This window comes from Callorhinchus milii, unplaced genomic scaffold (genome assembly GCF_018977255.1).
Source record: "Callorhinchus milii isolate IMCB2004 unplaced genomic scaffold, IMCB_Cmil_1.0 Scaffold1, whole genome shotgun sequence".
In the NCBI taxonomy this organism is placed as follows: Eukaryota; Metazoa; Chordata; class Chondrichthyes; order Chimaeriformes; family Callorhinchidae; genus Callorhinchus; species Callorhinchus milii.
The window spans coordinates 24,324,886-24,345,684 of record NW_024704742.1 but is presented as its reverse complement, the minus strand read 5'-3'; the positions used below and the strand labels follow the sequence as shown (position 1 = coordinate 24,345,684).

Genomic DNA, 20,799 nt, shown 5'->3' with positions numbered 1-20,799 from the left:
CTTTTATTGTTCTAAAGTTTACAAATATTAAAACCATCACCTATAAAGATAACCCAAGTTATAGACTAAGAGGTTCAGTCATATAGCAAACAATTTGAATTGCATTTGTCAAAGTTCAGTGTTGACTGTTTACGCTGCATGGTACAGTGCACTGTACCTTGTCTCATGTGACACGCGCTGTACGGTACATGGGTCACGATCATTTTATCATTTCGAGAATTGTTTTTCTTTTACGAGTAGAATCTTCCTACTAAACAGTCTCTCCAACCTCCGCAAAGTCACCCGCTCTCCCCCTCCTCCCTACATTCCACCAGCGTTTGTTCTCTGAACATATGGCAGTATGTTCTTGTTACAGTAAATGTGCAGAGTGCAATGACACATATCCTGTTGTTTTCCTTCCTTATAACACATTGATAATCCAACCTATTAAAGCAAAATAACTGAAGGCAAAGGTGCTTTTACTCAAGAGATTCGTGCTCTGGTGCACTTTATATATTTGGCGTGTAGACAGGAGTCAATAACATTTGCAGCATTTGATCCTTTTAGTCAGTGAGCAACAGAGCTGTTTTAAACGAGATCCCACAACTTATTCTGATTAATATTTTGGAGAGCATCAGGCTTGGCTGTGATGCCCCACCTTCTGCCAACATTCATTATGTGGGCAAATAAATGAAAATCAGGCACTGGGGTGAGATAGCAAAATGTTTTCTGACAGTGTTGTGCAGTCAGGATCTGCCATTAATTTCTGCAGCAGAATCTTACACGCTTCACTTTTAACATGATGCCAAATGCTTTGAGGGGACAAAAGTCTTAATTTAGCATTGAATTTCTTTTGTACTCAAAATATTATTTACTACTGCAAAACAAATATTGTGCTCAGGTGTTGGGACACAGGAATTATCCCTCAACAATCAACTTTCGCACAAGGGGCCCATGAATGATTTGATCGCCTCACTTGATAGGGGTAAATTTCGCATTCTGCAGCCAACCTGAAGTAAAACGCTCTACATTTGATCAAGAGCCAAGAGCACTTTAGACACTCGAGTAAGGCGCAGTCCAGAGAGAATACGATTAACAACAGACCAACAGACAGTTGTATTGGATGATCATGTTGTCACAGACGCCTTCAATGCAATGGGTTAGAGCTCTGGGCTCCTTTTAAAATGAATACAATCTCCAGTCACCAGATATGTGCGGTACAATAAGGTGCGCATATTAATTTCCTCAGCTCGGCAGAGATGTCAAACACACACATGCCCACAGGGGAGGTGAGGGAGGAGATGATTCAACAATGAACTCACCTGAATGAAAAGCTCCATCTGATGCTGCAGTTCAATGTCTTCCTTCAAACTGGCTTGCAGCGATCTCGCTCTGGTGTCCAGTGAGCGTAGCTCAGCGTCAATGCTATCCATTGACAATCTGAAAGAAAGACGTCATTGAGCCAGAGTTTCACATGCAAAGAGCGTGGGCCCGCTTTAACATAGACCATCTCATGCTTAGTTTGACGACGACAATTTCAATTCACACAGTGCCTTTCACATCAGGAGGAAGTCTTCACACAGCTGTCTGAGAGCTCAAACTAGGGGTGAGGTTACTGAGGAGTTTGGAGGAGAAAAAGATGACCGAAATTGCGGTCAAATAGGAAAAGATCTTAAACGCAGTTTTTTTAATATAAATATTCATTAATAGCAATATAACTGACAGATTGGAAACTGCACCTTGATAAAAGCACAAGGACAGCTTCATTATGTAAATAGGTTGATTCCATTACTGTCTGAGGACTATGATATAACACACTTGTCTTGTATTAAAAAAAATTCCCTCCTTATTAAGACCCAGATTAATCATGGTTATTAACCCTTACATTGGTATGACTTTTTTTTACAAATCTCAAAGCACTTCACAGGATATACTGTAAAGTGTAATGACTGTACTTTTTGTACAAACATGGCAGCCAATTTGCACATAGCAATGTCCCACAAACAGCCTTGAAGTGAATGACCAATTTAATTTGGCAGTTTGTTGGCCAGTCCAACAGGAGAAACACCCTTCTCTTTTCAAATAATGCCATGGGATCTTTAGCGTCCACTGAACAGAAGTCCTGTAGCACAGTGGTTAGAGCACTTGCCTCGCAAGCAAGAGGACTTGTGTTTGATTCCCAGGCAGCGCAAAATGTTGGGCAAGGTTCCTTACCCCACACACCTGTTTCCCTAGCAGTAAGTAGGAACCCCATTATTGGTTGATTGGTGGTAATTCCTGGGTAATAATTCCTTCAAAAAAAATAATTTGGTTACTTAATTCACAACTGTTTGTGGGTCACTGCTGTGCACAATTGGCTGTCGCATTTCACCCACAAAAATATACAGTCAATTCACTTTACAGTATATTGCTTTGAAACATCTCGAAGTTGTGATAAAGTGCTATATCAAATGCAAGGATTATTCTTATTAGACAGGGCCTCGATTTAACATCTCATCTGGAGGACAGCACCTCCAACAATGCAGCTCATCCCCATCACTGCAATGAAGCATCAGCTTAGACTATCTGAGATCCAAGACCCAACATGGGGCTTGAACCTACAACCATCTGTTTCAACAACAAAATTACATTTGTAAAGTGCCTTTCACGTCGGGAAGACGTCCCAAGGCGCTGGACAGACAAAATTATGGACCTGAGCTGGGGGGTGGTTAGTGTGGCGGGTGGGTGGGGGGGGTGGGGGCGAGCAGGGAGATCGAAAGCACGATCAGAGGCAAGAGTGCTACCAACTGAGCCAGTCTGACATGTGGCCTTCTCCTGTTAATTGCTTCTATTCAATTTCATGTTCAAGTCCTTAGACCATCAGTGATGATAGACTCTTGATCTGTTAGGACAATATCAAAGCCAAACCGAGTCATGTGCTCAGCAGATATTCACACCACACTTTCCAGCAGGGAACACTCAACAACAAAATTACATTTATAAAGCGCCTTTCACATTAGGAGGACGTCCCAAGGTGCTGGACAGTCAAGGATTTGCACCCAACTTGGGGATTGCGATCAGGAAGGGTGGAGGGCTGAACAGAGTGGAGATTGAACCTGGGACCTTCCTGGTGTGAATGGCACAGTGCCACAGGCACTCAGTAAATACCAGACACATGGCCAACTTCCATTTGCTGTGCCTGTTCCTTTATCAATGTTGCACTTCACTGACAGCCACACCCAACACGAACAATCAGACAATTACAAAACCCAGTTACCCTGATGTTTAGATAGCAGACTGCAGTTCTGGGATGGAAATAAATGAATATAAGGGCAAACGCAAATGCTTCACTACACTTCAGCTTCTGATTGGGATGAGCTGGAGAACTAGGCTCAAAATTCAGCTACTCCACTAACAGGACCACTGGGTAAACCATCAGTCAGAACAAGGCTGCTCTGGAGCCAAGTGGCAGACGGACTTTCCAGCATTTCCTCCTCCACTGAGCTCCGGTTTCCTGTTCTTTTTATGTACTACAGTGTTAATCTGCCACTGAGACACTGGAACCGAGCTCAACAGGAATTCACATCTTGCTAAAATTCTGCAACCTTTGAGTACGGAAATCAAACATTCATACACAGTAGATATTTTAAGGGCTCCTGTTTTGCTCCACTCCCTCCCCTCTCTTGTAAGTGCTGGTTCAAGCTGGGCGAGTTCCACCAGCATCAGTCAGTTGTTCTTCACGCCTTAATAGTGAGCTTCAACAGGCTTTGCGATTACAGGGGGCATCACTACCAAGCCTGATCCTGAACCTGCCTCACTCAACATTCACACCCATGCACTTTCTAGCAAAGGTCAACAAGATTGTGATCAGGAACTGGAAGCTTGGCTGAGCCTTTCCTTTCCCAAGCTCAAGGAGAACTGATGCCAATATCAGTACCTCCCCTCCCCCACTATCTCAGTTGAGACCAACAAGCTCAGCTCAAACCGGCAGTACAGATATGAAACCTGGGGCATGCCTGGTCTGTGTGCATCACTTCCAGGCGACACGGGGCATTGAGCAACTTTGCAAGCAGTACAGAATTTAAGACACTCCAATTTACTTTTTTTAAGTACATTTTCACCCACAAAATACAAAGTAACTTCACTTTATAGTATTCTGTGAAGCGTTTTGAGTCATCTCAACAATGCAATAAGGCCTTATATCAAATGCAAGTACTATTATTAAAAAAAATTGTGTGAACTATTGTTAGCTACTATAACAAAAACAAGTTGCACATATTTAGTGCCCTCCACGTAGGGTAGCATCTCAGAGCGCTTAACAGTGGTGGAGCCCGACTCCGAGGCAGTAGGTCAGGGGAAGTGACCATAAGTCCTGTAGCTCAGTGGTTAGAGCACTCACTTTGCAAGCGAGAGACCTGAGTTCAATTCCAGGCAGAGGGCGAAACCTTGGGCAAGTTTCCTTACTCCACACAGAGCCTAATAATAATCCCTCCAAAACCAAAAACAATAATAAATTGGTCATTTTCAATCTACGACTGTTTGTGGGACATTGCTGTGCGCAATTGGCTGCCGCATTCGCCCACAGATATACAGTCAATTCACTTTATAGTGTGTTCTGTGAAGCGCTTTGGTACGTCCTCCCAACGTGAAAAGCGCTAAATCAAATGCAAGGATTATTATAGGATTATTATAAACAGTCGAAAAGGAAGGTTTTCAGGCGGGACTTGAAAAAGGGGAGGGGGAAAGGCAGAGGGATTGAGAGTGGGTGTTCCAGAATTTTGGGGCGTAGTGGCTGAAAGTGCGACCTCCAATGGAGGGTGCGAGGGAGAGTAGGAGGCCGGTGCTAGTCGAGTGGAGGATCCGGGTGGTGGATTGGGGAGTGAGGAGGTCGGAGAGGTAGGGCGGTGCCAGCCAGTGAACAACAAAATTACATTTGTATAGCGCTTTTCACATCATGGCGACGTCCCAAGGGGCTGGACAATCAGCGATTCCAACCTGAACTGGAGGTTGGGATCGGAGAGGGTGGAGGGCAGGGTACGGAGGAGGTTGATCAAAGACACAGTCTAAGAGGAGGATCTTGAGACAGGTCTTGAAGGAGGCAAGGGAGGGGGCGAGGCGGAAGGACTGCAGGATGGAGTTCCAGAGAGTGGGGGCAGAGTGGCTGAAGGCCCACCCACCAATGGTGGGGTGGACGAGGCGGGGACGTGAAGCAGGCCAGAGCCCGTTGAGCGGAGGGAGCGTGCAGGTTGAGGGTTAGGCGGTCGTAGAGATAGGGGGGGGGAGCAAGGCCATGGAGGGCTTTGAAGGTGAGGATCAGAATCTTGAACTGTATCCTCTGTGTGATGGGAAGCCAGTGGAGTCGGGCGAGGATGGGGATAATAGGGTCACAGAACCTGGTGGGGGGAGAGGACATGGGCTGCAGAATTCTGGATGATCTGCAGCCCAGGAGTTGCGGAGGCCGACAAGCAGGGAGTTTGCATAGTCTGGATGTTATGAAAGCGTGGATGAGGGTCTTGGCGACCTGCAGTGTGAGACAGTAGTGGAGTCGGGCGATGTTGCGGAGATGGGGAAAGGCAGAGCGGCTCATGGCACAAATGTGGGTGTAGAAAAGATAGTTGAGGGTTAAACAAGATGCCAAGATTCCGGACTGGCTCAGTGAGGTGGAGTGTGCATCCTTGGACGGTGAGATGGTGAATGGATTTGAACACGAGTGTGAGGATGTTGAAATTGATTTGTTCGGTGATGGGGATCCAGTGGAGCCTGGCCAGAACTGGTGAGACAGGATACAGAGTTTGATCTGGGTCAGTATGCGGACAGCAGATTTCTGAATGAGCTGCATTTTTTGAATAGTGAAGCTGGAGAGACTGGCAAGGAGCGCGTTTGAGTAATCCAGGCTGGAGGTGACAAACGCATGCATGAGGGTTTTGGATGCATTTGGGGTAAGGTACAGTCAGTGGCGGCAATGTGACGGAAGTGGAGGAAGGCGATCATGGTCAGGGACTGGAGGTGGGGGAGGAAGGACGCCTAGATTGTGCACTGGTTCAGTGAGTCTGAGAGGGAGCCCAGGGAGTTGAGGAGTTCAGACCCATAGGAATAATAATAATAATCCTTGCATTTGATATAGCGCTTTTCACGTCGGGAGGACGTCCCAAAGCGCTTAAAGATTGATGGGAACCAAGGAGTATGGCTTCCGTGTCCACATTCAGCTGCAAGAGATTTGCACTAATCCACCACTTAAGATCTTAAATGGAGGTTTTAAAAAAGGATTATCGATATTTCAATACTTTTATAATTTTCTTCAGTGATTTTGCCACAGCGTTTTTCTTCCCTGCTCTGATGCCAAATTTTGTTTTGGACAAACTTTAAAACTTTCGGGGGATGACTGGAGTGTTAAACAACAACAACTTGCATTTATATAGCACCCTTCACACGGGGCAGTATCTGAACACCTAGTCTTACCTGGATGCTTCCTTCACATGCTTCAGCCTTTCACAAAATGCCAACAGCGCCGTGTCCTTTTTCTGTGCCTCCTATTCGACAAAGAAAGTTTGATGATACTGACTTTTTTCCCCCCTTCTTTTTAAACGAGAACAAAAAGCACAATCCACAATCAAAGCACATTTCGCCTTCCTTTTGCAGCAGTCAATATTATTAGTTTACTCCGAGACATTCATTACCAACAATGGCCAGTGAAAACAAAACCCACGGTGCACGTCAAATGAAGGTTAACCATTTTTGCATTCAATACACGGCATTATTATCAATGGGAAATGGCTTTCCAGTTTCAGCTAGAATCTTAGGACAACTGGAACTCTATTCGCACAGTCTTTCACAATGAACTACAGGATTGACGATAGCATTCATGATTATGAAAATAAGTCTGAATACAAACCAGAGCAACAAAATGCAACAAGTTCATTCCTGGCTTGTTTGCTTTAGTATCCACCAACTTCAGCAATGACGAAACTTTGAAGCCCACAGCATTTCCTGCGTAACCTCCCTGGAGAGAATGAGAGAAAGATGGGAAGAAGTTGTTAATGTACAAGAATTTCATGCAAGATGTTTAGAAGCGATATGCATTGTATTAAAAAAACACTTACAGCATTCATAATATTGCCAGCTTGCAAAACCAAATGCAGTACTGCATGCAGCTCTTCACATCTCATCAATTCTGTGAAACATTAACAAGATTACAAAGTTCAGTTAGACACTGTAAAAACAGAGTGAGACATCATGCAACAGCCACCAACACCTTCAGATGTGCAATCACACAACCTGTTGGGTCTCATGAAAGACATAAAAGGGTGTTAAATACAACATAGATATCTCAATCCAAGACCAATCTTGTCTTCATCTGATCTCACATGCATACCTGGTTCAGCAGGTGTCACTGATCAGTTAGCTCTGTCTAATTTTCCCCTCCCAAAACCATGACCACTAAAGGTAATTGTAAGATCATTGTGTACAATCCCTGGAGTGGGAGGAAGAACACAACCAGATGTTGATGCTTGTGATATCCCCTCACTATCACCTTGTCCCTGCTCAGCACTGTGTTCAGTAACTCATTGGCTACAAGAAGCCACAGTGTGAATGTCCCACTGAGGCAAAGATTTAGAAACAGAAATTTCAGCACAGGAGGCCATTAAGACCATTTACTAGACCAGCCCATCTTTCCACTGCAACGCTCTAAACCCATTTAAAATTATAATCTTCTTGCACATATCTAATTCTCTTTAAAATATCACAATTGATATTGAACCCAGGTCTTTCCTGACCTGTGGCGCATTAGAATTAATACACTGAAATTTCTGTTCAGATCTCAGGAGAACGTCCCAAGGATCTGATAAACTCACGGTCTCATTCAAGTGAATAGAAGAGCCTGGAGACTCAACTTTTGGAATTCGCCCAAATCAACCTCACCTTGTGCAGCATTTCTCATCGTTTCCATTGCTTTGTACAAAGTGATACTGGAGGGCTCGAACTCTTCTTTAAGAACCATGGCTTCCAATCGTAGAGTAAAGCTGCAGCAAGGTTGCAAAGAGATTTATCAAATATTCACTTAGAGCTTATTAAAAGAAAATCCAAGGCATTGTTCCAGAGCAAGGAATCATTATCTTACCTTGGAACTTGTAGCAGCAGGACCATAAATGAATCAGCCAACGACAGCTTGCTTAAGTCACCTTTAAAGGCCTGCAGTTTTTTTGCCTGCAAGATAAATAAATCGTGTGCTTAGTTCATGTGGAATTATATGTGGAAATGTTTTTATAAATGCCTTCAAAGCCCAGTCCCAACCATAAAGGAGAAAACCTACTTAGATCATTTGCTTAATGGAACACATGGCTGATACAGGGATTATTTTGCTCAACAATATCATAAAGGAGAACTGTTTGGACACACGTCATATACTATAAGCTTAACTTGCTTTGGGTCCTTGCCATCATTGGAAAATCAAGAATGTATCAAGAGGAAGCCCATCTACGTTGATCAATCTCTACAAGGGCTTACACTTCAATGAAAGCAAGATCCCAATGCAGGTTAAACCTGTGGCGTTTAATGTTCAAACATTCTCCCACAAAGTTCCAAGCAACCGGAAACCCGATTGGAGGGGTTTGGAAAGGGAGTGGTAGGAGAGGAAGGAGTGAAGCTGGGAAACAACTCTTTCAAGGACCTTGGAAAAGAAGATTGGAGATGGGGCGGTAGGTAGTGAGCAGGGATGGGTCCAGCGAAGCTTTTTTAGGATAGGGATGATGACAGTTGATTTTAGGGGGGGTAGGAACGGTACCAGTTGACAGGGAGAGGTTGATAAGGTCTGAGAGTAAAGGGACGAGGAGGAGGAATTGGAAGGTAAGGAGAGGGGTAGGGATGGGGTCAAGAGAGCAGATGGTGGGCTTCATGTGGGTTATAGTAGTGATGAGGAGGAGGGAAGGCAGGTTCAAAGGTGTGGAGGGAGGGATGGGTAGGAGGCGGAGTGTGAGGGAGAGATGGGGAGGGGGTGCTGGTTGGGAGGGTGGAGGCGGCCGAACGGATCCCCTTGATTTTGGTCTCAAGGAAATCCAGCATCTCCTCGCAGTTGGAGGAGAGAATGGACGGAGGAGCCAGTTGGTAGTGGAGAAGAGAAGCCTGGGGCCACCAAGATTATGTTGGAATAGAAGATGGTGAGGTGGAGAAAGAGATCAAGATATAGATATTTTGTTTCAAATCTCACCAAGAATAACAAAAATCAAAACTGATCCCAAGAGAAGTAATTCGGTTCTCTGCCAATTTTAACACAAACTAACGTGCTCTCAGGACCACCACATCTGAGTGACATACTCAGTAAAGTGCGTCCACTCCCAGAGCCTGGAGCAAGAATGGTCATAGCTTTCACAGGAAGCAACTTCAGATTACAAGTTCAAAGAGTCGAAATGTGAAGACTCAGCTTTCACGTGGATCTCTCATAACTTGGAAACTGATTCATGCTCTTTCACCACGTAGTCTGCCGAGCAAGGTTGTCAAGTTTCAGTAGCTGCCTGAACAACCTGTGCATGATGAGGATTTCAAGTTAAGAACAGTATTGATGTTCAAAAGCCAAGACTGAATGAATCACCCCAGCACCAGTGAAGGAATCTCTTAAGTTTAGCACTAGACACTTTCACAGTAAACTGAGTCCAACAGAAACCAAACAAAGGAAACTCTGCATTCGCAACATCATCAAATCCGGGGTCTCAACCCATATCTGACTTTCGGCTGGAACAAGTATGGAAAGATAATAGGTTCAGTTTAAGAACAACATTTTCTTGAGAAGTATTATGCAGGTAAGACTTACACTATGCACTGTACTTGCCCATGTGCATTTTATCCCAAATTAACTGGTCTTTAAAAGGCAAGAACCTAAATATCTTAACTCCAGATTAGGAATTAGTGTTCCTAAACTGGATGTTATGGGAAAATAATTTGGGATCTAACACTTGCTAATGCTGTTTTTTGATGCAGACTGGTAATAATCAGGGGGAGTCCTGCAGCTCAGTGGTTAGAGCACTCGCTTTGCAAGCGAGAGACCTCAGTTCAATTCCAGACAGGGCGAAACCTTGGGCAAGTTTCCTTACTCCACACGCCTAATAATAATCCCTCCAAAAAAAACAATAATATATTGGTCATTTTCAATCCACGACTGTTTGTGGGATATTGCTGTGCGCAATTGGCTGCCAAGTTCGCCCACGAATATACAATCAATTTCACTTTACAGTGTGTTCTGTGAAGCGCTTTGGGACGTCCTCCCGACGTGAAAAACGCTATATCAAATGCAAGGATTATTATTATTATAATAATCAGAAACCAATTCAAATTTCATTTCAGGAAGGACTTAAGTGAACGAGATTTCACATCTGATGTACCCTGAGATGTAGTTCAAGGTCTGCACCACTGTAGCTCAGCAACACCCCTTCCCAAAGCAAGACAGCCTCCAGTTTACCTAATCCCAGAAAGTATTAGGCGCAAGTTGAAAGAGCCAAGGCTTGGGGACCCCAGAATTTGCTGCTGGACTCTGACTAGCTTTGTCTTGCAGGGTTAACAGGAGCTGAGCGGAACGATTCTCTGGCCCCAGTGATTGGTTTGCTCTTCCAAATCCTGCCGATGGAACAGGCTGTCATCAGCAGTGCCCTGGAGGACTGTGAACTACTGAGACCACTAGAGGGTTGGCTCAATTCAGACACTGTTGCCAAACATGTCACCTTGGAGCCTATTCGGGTCCAAGGAGACCCCGATTACCTCCCCCCTCCTTGGATGATAGTTACTACTTTGACATCTGATAAGCAAGGGTTTGAGGGAAGAGCTTGAGCAAGTAGAACTCAAGACATCAGGCACCAGTAAAAGCCGCTCAGTGAAAGGTGGACCTTCTCATAACCTCCATATCACAAAACAAATGATGAATTTCCTCCAGCATCCAAGGTATTTTAACCAGTAGCAAAACCTTTCTAAATTTGTAAAGATTGCAGAAATCTGAAAGTCTGACATCTTAACAGATCACAGTACTTTCTAACAGGAGCACTGTTATATGGTTCAATCCTCTCTTTTCTGCTACTAGGGAATCTGAAATATAATTTTACTCAAGACTTCCATGAATAATTCCTTGGACCCTCAGCCTGGTTGAATGGGGTACCACTGTACACAATGTGCTGGTAGATGACTGGCCACTGCACTGCTGAGAAGAAGCATGAAGTGAAGGCTCTAAATGTAGGCCAGCTGTTAGCTTAGTCACCTTGAGCTGCTCTCACCCACTTTCTGGCAGCCACCTAGACAACAGCACTGACAGCTGCCTGGGATCAGACCGCCACTCAGCCCTCGCCACCAAAACAATACAAATTTACATTTATATAGCTCCTTTCACATTTTGAGAAAGACACAGGAAGACGCAAGGAAAGGGAGGGGAGGAAAAGAAATGTTTTAAGAAAACACACATTATTCAAGTTATTGCATTTTGCTGATGCCTTTTTCTTTTAAAATGCCATGCTCTGTATGTGCACACGCGAGAGAGAGAGCGAGAGAGAGGTGGGGGAGAGGGAGAGACAGAAAGAGACAGACAGCTTGCAGGAGATACGGAGAAAATGTAGCGAAATGAAGAGGAAGAACAACTCAACTATTCACACTCACTTCCAAGAATCTTGGCAAAAGGTGACATTGAATGAGAAGTTGCTCACTTGTCTCCATTCTCCCCTTCTCTCCCCACTCCCTTGCAAACCATCAGCACAATGACATGTAACATGGGAGGGGTAGATTTTATAAGGGCAGCAAACTCTAAACATCCAAGGGTTTGTGAAGTTATTCTACTGGAAAACAATTTGAAACTTGCTAAGTGAAGTCACTGTTTTTGGAAGGGATAAAAAAAAATCCACTGATCTGAATCAAGACTGATCTCGCTCTGTAAGCAGTAATTAGTGAAATTAGAAGAGGAACTAAGCTCGCTTGAGGTCAGAAATGATGATGAGTTTGTACACTTCCAGTTCATGTAAAATGCAAATAATCTGCCAGAACAACTGTTAAAACATCTGCTTGTTTGACAGCTTTAAAACTCAAACTCCTCACAGATTGACAGGAGCCACTGAAGTTCCACAATTTTGCTTTAAATAGATTAGCTAATTGGTTGGAGGATAAATTGCTAGGGAAAGATGAAGTCATCTAAATTAGTGCATCACTATTTTAGCGATTTACTCTTCGGGAAGATTGCCAAGCAAGGCACGACAATATTCTACGCGTTCAATCAAAATACCGATTTGAGCAGTGGTTAAAGATTTTATATTATTTACCAAATATATAGGAAGTCTCAAACTAATTGGATATTAAAGATCTGTTCGAAAAGCAGGAAAATTTCTCTTGGTGTCCTGGACTAACAATACCTCAGATAAAACTAGTCATTTACTGCACGGCTGCTTTTGCAGCACACAAATTGGCTGCCATGTTCAATTACAAAACTCAATCACTGCCATTTACAGGAAAATCTTGTGAAGAGCTTTGATTTGTCTTCCTGACATGACAAGACACTATTATCATTGTAAGTGGCTCTTCACAATATCTTAGGCATTAATAGAAAACAACACACTTATTGCTGACGCCCTACTATCGGTGGTCGGGCCTTCAGCCTCTCAGCCCCCAGGCTCTGGAACTCCATCCCCCAGTGCCTTCGCCTTGCTTCCTCCCTTTCCTTCTTCAAGGCCGGTCTCAAAACCTTTCTCTTTGACCGTGCCTTCAGCTCCCCTCTCGACTCTCTTCCTCCTCCTCGCTCCCTCCCTTCCCTCCCCTCACCCTGACCATTTCCCCCCTCCTCTCTCCCTCCCTTCCCTCCCCTCACCCTGACCATTTCCCCCCTCCTCGCTCCCTTCCCTCCCCTCACCCTGACCATTTCCCCAATGCTCGGGTCATGACCCAACTGTGCAGCGCCTTGGGACGTCCTCCTGACGTGAAAGGCGCTCTATAAATGGAATCTTGTTGTTGTTGTTGTTGAGTCTTACCTCTTCTGGTTCTGGTAATATTTTGAGAAGATCCCGCAGGATCTCAGATCCATAAGTTTCACTGTTTCCTGACCGAATATCCTCGACAATGCATCGATTTGACCTTAAAAAACACAAGAGAACAGTAATAACGCTGTCTTGATTACACAGTAGAGTATAAAAGAATTCTTTTTCAAAATGCACACAAATGTTTTTTATAATTATAAATGTTATAATTGTAAAACTTCCATTGATATTGCGCCATATCACTTCATCAAGATATCATAAATGGCCTCCCATGATTTTGTAAAGTGCAGTGATTGTAGGCAAATGCGACAATTTAGGCACAGCAATGTCCCATAAACGGCTATAAAGTGAACGACCAATTTTATTGCGTGGGATGGGGCTGGCCAGGACAGTTTTGGTCACTTCAAACATTTAATCAGAATGGCTTGATCAAGCTCTTAAGTTGATCAAAACTCTGAATGTAACCAGGAACGTTCATCCATCGATGTACTGAACATTTTATACTCTGCCAGAAAACAATGCCTCTCAATGTAAAACAAGTTCGAACAAGGTTTTCAGGCAAAGTTAAATGCGAAGGGAGGGCAAGACAATTAGATTGCAGAATGCAGTAAGGATGGCGCCGTCTGTCAGTGAAAATGTCTGAAGTGAAAGGAAACTTTTCAACAAACATCCATCAATTCAGTAAATCATTTTTGCTGTCAAAGGTACTCTTCCTCAATCAGAAGCAATTCCCTGCGTCTTTCTTGGATATCTGCACAAGCAAATCCACCGACCAAATAAAATTCTACGGAGTTCATTCGATAATAGGCCACTTCAAAACTTTTTTCCAAAAGCATTAAATCCTACTTTACGAGATTCCTGACTTAATCCCTATGGAATATTACATTAATTCCAGCAAGCTTTTATACACTTTTATGCACTTGTGCGAATAAGGAAAGCTAGTTACATTTCTAGACATCAGTAAACCGGTCAATGTCAGAATCAGAAGAGGCAGACAAGATCATGCAAAAATAATGACAGGGTATAGACTTGGTAATCCCTGGTAAATATAGTTTAATACAGACAAATGCAAACTGCTACATATAGAGTAAAAAACAGATTGGACTTGAACTTGTGGATGAGATTAAACTTGCTACAGGTAAAACTGAAAGCGACTTAGATGTGTTAGTTTACCACTTGCTCAGCATGTCCAAGCAGTGAGAGGCAGCAATGAACAAAGTGAACAGGATACTGGCTATATTGCAAAATCAGTTGACTCAGATTCCCAGAATTTGAGTGAAGTCCAAGTCATCACAATGTGAGGCAGTCATCCAGACCCAAGAAGCAGTACTGAGAAAAGCAATAATAATCCTTGCATTTGGTTGTCAAGACGTTTCAAAGTATAGTGACTGTGTGTTTGTAGGTGAACACAGGAGCAATTTGCGCACAGCAATGTAATAATAATCCTTGCATTTGATATTACACCCATCACATCTTCTAGATGTCTCATAGCATTTCACAGAATATACTGTAAAGTGAATTGACTGTATATTTGTGGGTGAAACGCGGCAGCCAATTGCGCACAGCAGTGTTCCACAAACAAACGATGCAATGGGGTCGATCCTCATTATTAGACAGTCGATTTATGAGGAATGATAAGATAATAACCGTGGTCTTCTGTTTCAAAAGGACACAGAGAAACTCACAAGATATTGTACACAAGATATTCAATGGGATAGAAAAAGTAAACCTGGAATTCTATTGGACAGCTCAAGGCAGCAGGAAAAAAGGTCACAAGTTTAAAGTGGTGAAAGGCAAATTTAGGATGAACACCAGGAAGCATTTGTTTTTTTAAAAAAATCATGACTGGGATGTGGGCGATGTATTCCTGACATGCCACAAAAGAGAAACAGGCGTGCACATGTTGTTGTGTATGGTCCCATTTGGAGCATTGCACATCATGCTTTGTGAGAATATAGAATTAAGAAACCACCAATATCAGACATGCCTCAGAAAAGGATAAATATTTAAGGTGCTCAAAATAGACACAGGTGTTTGATAAGGCTATTTAGAAATTTGGAGAAAAAAAGAGGGTAAATTGGATACTTAAAATTTAATGGAAGGCTATAGATTTAATGGAAATGGAAATCTCAGGCTGAATTGCCGACTCCTGAATGATCACAGAACACAACAAGTTTTACCAGAGGTTTCTCATCTAAAGGGGTGAGATTGAACTATAACACAGCACAACACTAAATAGAAGATTATAGGCCATCTAAATTCAATCTTCAGTTTGATCCTCAGTTTTACCATCACTTTCTTGATACAGTATAAATGGTGCTTGATTAACAAAAGCTCTGAACACGTGTGTCATATCACAAAACATTTCAATACAGAAAACCGTCTGAGTGAAGCTTCTTATCATAGGTCCCAGACATAAACCGTTTCACTTTTTTCAATTATGAAACTCCTCCTCCCCATACCCTGAAGGCAGCAACTCAGGCTGGAGTATATATTATATATACATAAATATAATTATATATAGAAAAATTAATCTCCATACAAAATGCCTTACAAAGAAGCTGCACGACAGGAGAACAAGGGCATCATCAGTTCTACTAAATGGTTGGACATATCCACAAGATAAAATACAGCTAAATTTGGCGTCTGTCCATTTTAAACTCATTTGATCATGCTGAAAGCAAAAGTTTTTAGCTTGAGCAGTGCAAAAATGGCATAGAAAAGTGTTGCAAAATGTATTTTCCCTGCTTGCCTTAGAGCAACACACAAGACTCCTGCATGAACCTCATAGCATAATTTGTTGACATTACAATGTTAATAATGTAAACTTGACAGCAATTCCCTCTGAAGCACCTTGACATGTGAGATTATAGGTTATAGTTAAGTGCCCCCCAGCATAGCCAAACTACTGCTGAACTGACACACTCAAGAGCATGTGTGACCTAATGATATCAGTGGAGTCCTTATCAACCTTACAGCAAGGGAGTCTGCAGAGAGTAGGCTATGTTTTAAGCTCAGGGTTACTACTACCACCACCACCACCACATCAGAAGACTTCTGCTGATTTCCTGGCAAATTAGCATGTTGCCTTCTAATGCACAATACAGTACAAGCACACTGAGCTGAAGGTTGCATCTTACAGATGGCCAAAGTTATTTTCGGAATCATTATTTAATAACGGATGGATTGTGGCTGGGCATGCCAGCAGGGATAAAAAAAAATCACCTTCCAAGTTTTCTGTTTGTTCTGACGGCATTTGTCAACATTGTAATATCGATACCTAAAATTGGAATTTCATTGTTCTCTACAGATTGTTCAGCAATACTTTTCATCCAACAGTTTCAACTCATGCTTTCACAACATTTTTTAAATTCTCCAAATTTACTGACCCGAGACGAGCAGTGACAAAGAGTTTCTGCTCAAGGTTTAAGATCTACTCAAACTTTGGCTCACAGCAGGTCACAAAGTCCTGCGTGGTCCTTTTGGCTGAGCAAAATCACTCCCTTCAATGGAATGTAAACCCTCTAGTGACTGACATTTATGCTTATTCTCACAGAAAGCAACAATGGAGAATTTTTGAGCACCTCCCACAAAAAAATTGTTTTAGTACAATCTATTAATTTCTACACAAATCATATTTGTGGAATCATATACATGGAAAGGATACTTTTCAAATAGCTCCCCTAAAAAAGATCCTGGCCGTAATTATGCAAGACTCTCAAATCCAGTGTTATGATAAAGCACATAAAATGGCCAACTTCCAGGTTACTGCTGACATTTCCTACAGGTTGGGCACGATGAACATGAAGCACCAACATCACCATCTGATCACATCATCTACTGTTCTGACGAAAGGTCATTGACCTGAAACTTTAACTCACTTTCCTCTCTCCATAGATGCTGCCTGACCTGCTGAGTGCTCCCAGCAACTTCTGTTTTTATATCACTTTCCGTATGTTGCATGTGCACAAGAATGTGTACATCATTTCCTTTGTCATTAGTGATGCTGCCTGCAATAGTTACTACACTCGTTAATATCCAACATACAGGAAATTATGTCACTGATGACCTGACAACCCAGAGGCTGGCCATTTTGTAGCATGGCAAATGGACTATTCATCCCGAGAAGCACAGCACACAAAGTATGTTGTGCTCCTCCATGGGAGACCTGTGCTCTAAGCAAAGCAGCCCTCAACCAGGCCACATTCAAACTAGGGCCACCCTGCAACTTGTAAGCCTCAAGTTTAATCAATTCCTTAATAGGATACTCATTCTCACTTTCAGCCTGCCCATTATAAGGTTATTGCAATCTTCATCAAATAGCTTAGTTAATTACTTGTATGATCAAAGTAAAGCCAGCTTCTTCATCCTTGATACTCAGTGCAATTTCTACATCAATTTAAAAGCATCGACTATCCAGCTGATGTTTTGCATTTGATCTCTTAACAAATTGCCTTTCCTTCCATCATGGGTGACTTCTGGGACACGACTCTTACACTGTACACTTGCTACTTTACAGCTGTAATCTCTACTTCATCACAGGATGCCTTGCTTCTCTACTAACAAGTCCTGTTCAGTGGACCACTGTACCTATCTTACTGCTAGTAGAACTAATCTAATGAGTTTGCCATGTATGTCGGCAGAAGTAGTGTATAGTAAACCAAGACCAAGAACATAGAACAATGCTAAATGTAACACGAGAATAATGAAATAACTATTGTACTTGTGAAAGAGGATCACAGCATTACCAAGAACAGAATCCAATGTACTTTCGGGTAGAATCCATAAGCACCCTGCAGTTACACAGCAATAATAATCCTCGTATTTGATATAGGGTTATAACCTCACACACCTCAAAGAATTTCAGAGGGAATTACTGCCAAGTGTAATGATTACATACGTAGACAAATGCAGAAGCCAATTTGTATACAGCCGGGCTAACCAATTTACCTAAAGGATTGCTGGTCACGACACGAGAATATCATCATGGGATTTTTAATATTCACCTGACCAAACAGACACCTCATCTGATGGTTGGCATCTCCATTAATGCAGCAATCCCACAACACTGCATCGGAATGTCATCTTAAGACCGTGAGCCTCAGGAAAGAGCCCCATATGGAAAATGCAAACACAATATACATTATTCTCTCTGCCACAGATTCTCTAGCACAAACCAGATAGACTGGATTAGTAACATTGCCAAGACTGAAATCCATCTGCATGTTAATAGTCAACAAATTGGCCTATGGCAATGTCTGAGATCTCACAAGGAAGTTTCAACAGACAGTGAAGTTGAAGATTAGGGAACATAAACAACCTGCAGACTTGACCTCATTCAGTATCACAGTTTGGGACAATTTAACTGGTTTCTCCAAGTATGACCTGGATCTGTCCAAATACAGAGTATGTGTAGCGGTTGCCAGCTTCCCCATAAGCTTTCCAACATACATCAGCTGCTGGGATTCCAACAGGTCAGTCATAGTGAACTATGATACTGAATGAACAGTGGAGAATTTTTTTTTTTAAACTGCCCCAACCTCCACCTGAATCCTGAATGAGCAGCAAGACGTATTTTTCCATTGCGTCTCTGTAATAGATTATCTATTAAACATAGCTGAGGCTCTCTCAAATCATGAGTACTCGATGGGCTCGTATGAATGAAAACTGAGCAGAAATGGAAGATGCTCTCCAATGTAAACAGGTATAAAGAACTCTAGTGTCAATGCTGATCAGTTATTTTCTGGACCTTTCAGGGTTTAGTGCAATCATTTCAGGTTTCATCTCCCTCAAAGGCGATATTCACACTGCAAATTAAAAACAAACCCACCAGTTCTATTCACCAGAAGATGTTTTGACACGTTCATGGTTTGCTTCCCTCCAGCTCTAGTGTTGTTAACTATGCTCCTGAACAACTGAGTAATGGGATAATAGGCAATCCAACACCAATCTAACATGGAGAGCAAGGATAGAAACCAAGGACAGAAACCAAGAAATCCTAACCTGGGAGATGGTGAATTTGGATACATCCAGGTCTGATGTAATATTATTTACCAATCCACATGAAGTGGATATAGATGGGTCTCTCCTCCTACCCTTCACACAAGGTGTTTCTCAGTACTTCATCTGTGGTCCTCTCCTGCTGCTCATTTACATGCTCCCTTTGGTAACATCACCCACAGGCAAGGGGGCAACTTCAATACTTCATTGGCTATTTAATATTTGGGTAAACAAAATGCAAGAGACGTTGGAAAGTTCGTAATGGTAATAAAATTAGCAACAAAAATGTTCCAAGGGAATTTCTGGTTACTCTTATATATTTGATAACATATTTCAACCATGTAAATAAACAGCTCATCTAACCTCAACAGTGCAGCTTCCACTTCAGTTGTATTGACTTTAAACAGGCCCGTGACTTCACACAATCATTCCAGTGAGATTGGGTTCTGCATTGCCTCCCTCTTCACGGGAGAGCAGTCGCAAACATTTCCGGAGGGAGAGTGTGGGCTCTTCAAAAGTAAGGAATGAATGACTAAAAAACCAATTATAATCATGAGATCAGGTAGGATTAGGCAAGTCAATATCAAGCAGTGCCATCTGTCATAGAACTTTTCTATTTCCTACGCTAGTTACCCTTATGGCCTCTAATTAAGAACTTGCAGTGAATTTTGGGCACTTGCACTTCAGCACAAAATGTATTTCATTGCAATTAGGACAACCACATAATCATCACAAGTTCATATATGTACACACTTGTTCAGCATCAACTTGGCTCAGTCGATAGCACTCTCATCTCGGAGTCAATTATTTGTGCTGGACACTTGCGTGTGGTGGTGTACCATGATGTGAAATGGTGAACGCTCACCGTTGTTCCCCCCCCCCACCATTTCTGGTGTTCCGGCTGTTGATGGAAGGAGGGAGTCCAAGTAGCCATTGATTCTCTTAGAAAGGGTACAGACTGTTCATGTGAAACTCTTGGATGCAAGTCAACGTCATGCTGTCCTGGGTCTTTCATGTCTGTGTGAACAGACAGGCACTGCCAGCTGGTCACATCTCAATGTAGGGTTAAAGCCCTATGAGAAGCCTTGATGAGCACAGGCTGATATTACCATACAGTGCTAGGAAAGCACTGCATTGCCTGAAGTTCCATCCTTCACATGAGGTGATAAACCGAGGTTCCCCTGCCTGTTCAGGTGGACATTAATGTTCCCATTACAATATTTGAGGGTCTTTTTTCCCCACGAATTGCTATTTGAAGGATCTTGGTGCCAATAAATTGGTTGCTGTGTTCAACCCACAAAATACAGTCAAATCACTTTACAATATATCTTGTGAAGCACTTTGAGATGTCTCAACAGCATGATCAGGCGCTATTTCAAATGCAAGTATTATTATTATTATTAATAATGTGGCTGCCAGTATCACCACACTTGACAGCAATTTCCTTGAAGTGCTTGATGCTGTTACTATATCAAATGTAACAACTGTGAAAAAAGACAGGAAGACATTAATTTCCAAAGAGATTCTCATGAGTAGTCCATACAGAGAAGCCAATGGCATCTTTCACCTCTTCCCTTAACTGCCCGATTAAAAAAACCAGGAACCTGGTGTGGGAGAAGTGTGAGCCATTTACATTTCATAATCTTTGGCCGGGCGTCTGCATATTTTGAGAGAGAGAGACCAGGAATTATTAGTTCCTCAATTCTACTATAGAGAGATCAAACATGTTTTTTGTATTTTATGCAACCAGAGAAACATTTCTACTGCGGGCTATAATTTGCATTTAAACAATGGACATTCTCTTCTCCTTTTATACAGTGGTGCAGATACTCAAATCAGGTTCAATGCAACA

General features: G+C 42.5%; 1 protein-coding gene across 4 annotated transcripts in view; it reads right to left on the bottom strand.

Annotated features, from left to right (window-relative positions):
- fhdc1 (FH2 domain containing 1) overlaps positions 1–20,799 on the bottom strand; it is a 42,274-nt gene that overhangs the window by 6,375 nt on the left and 15,100 nt on the right. For all 4 annotated transcript variants that reach the window (XM_042338498.1, XM_042338488.1, XM_042338484.1 and 1 more), the window contains 7 exons: positions 12,942–13,044; positions 8,078–8,163; positions 7,879–7,979; positions 7,059–7,129; positions 6,851–6,958; positions 6,418–6,488; positions 1,302–1,419 (listed from right to left, as the gene is read on the bottom strand). In XM_042338498.1, the coding sequence (XP_042194432.1) occupies positions 1,302–1,419; positions 6,418–6,488; positions 6,851–6,958; positions 7,059–7,129; positions 7,879–7,979; positions 8,078–8,163; positions 12,942–13,044 (658 nt within the window). The remainder of the gene's footprint in view (positions 1–1,301; positions 1,420–6,417; positions 6,489–6,850; positions 6,959–7,058; positions 7,130–7,878; positions 7,980–8,077; positions 8,164–12,941; positions 13,045–20,799) is intronic.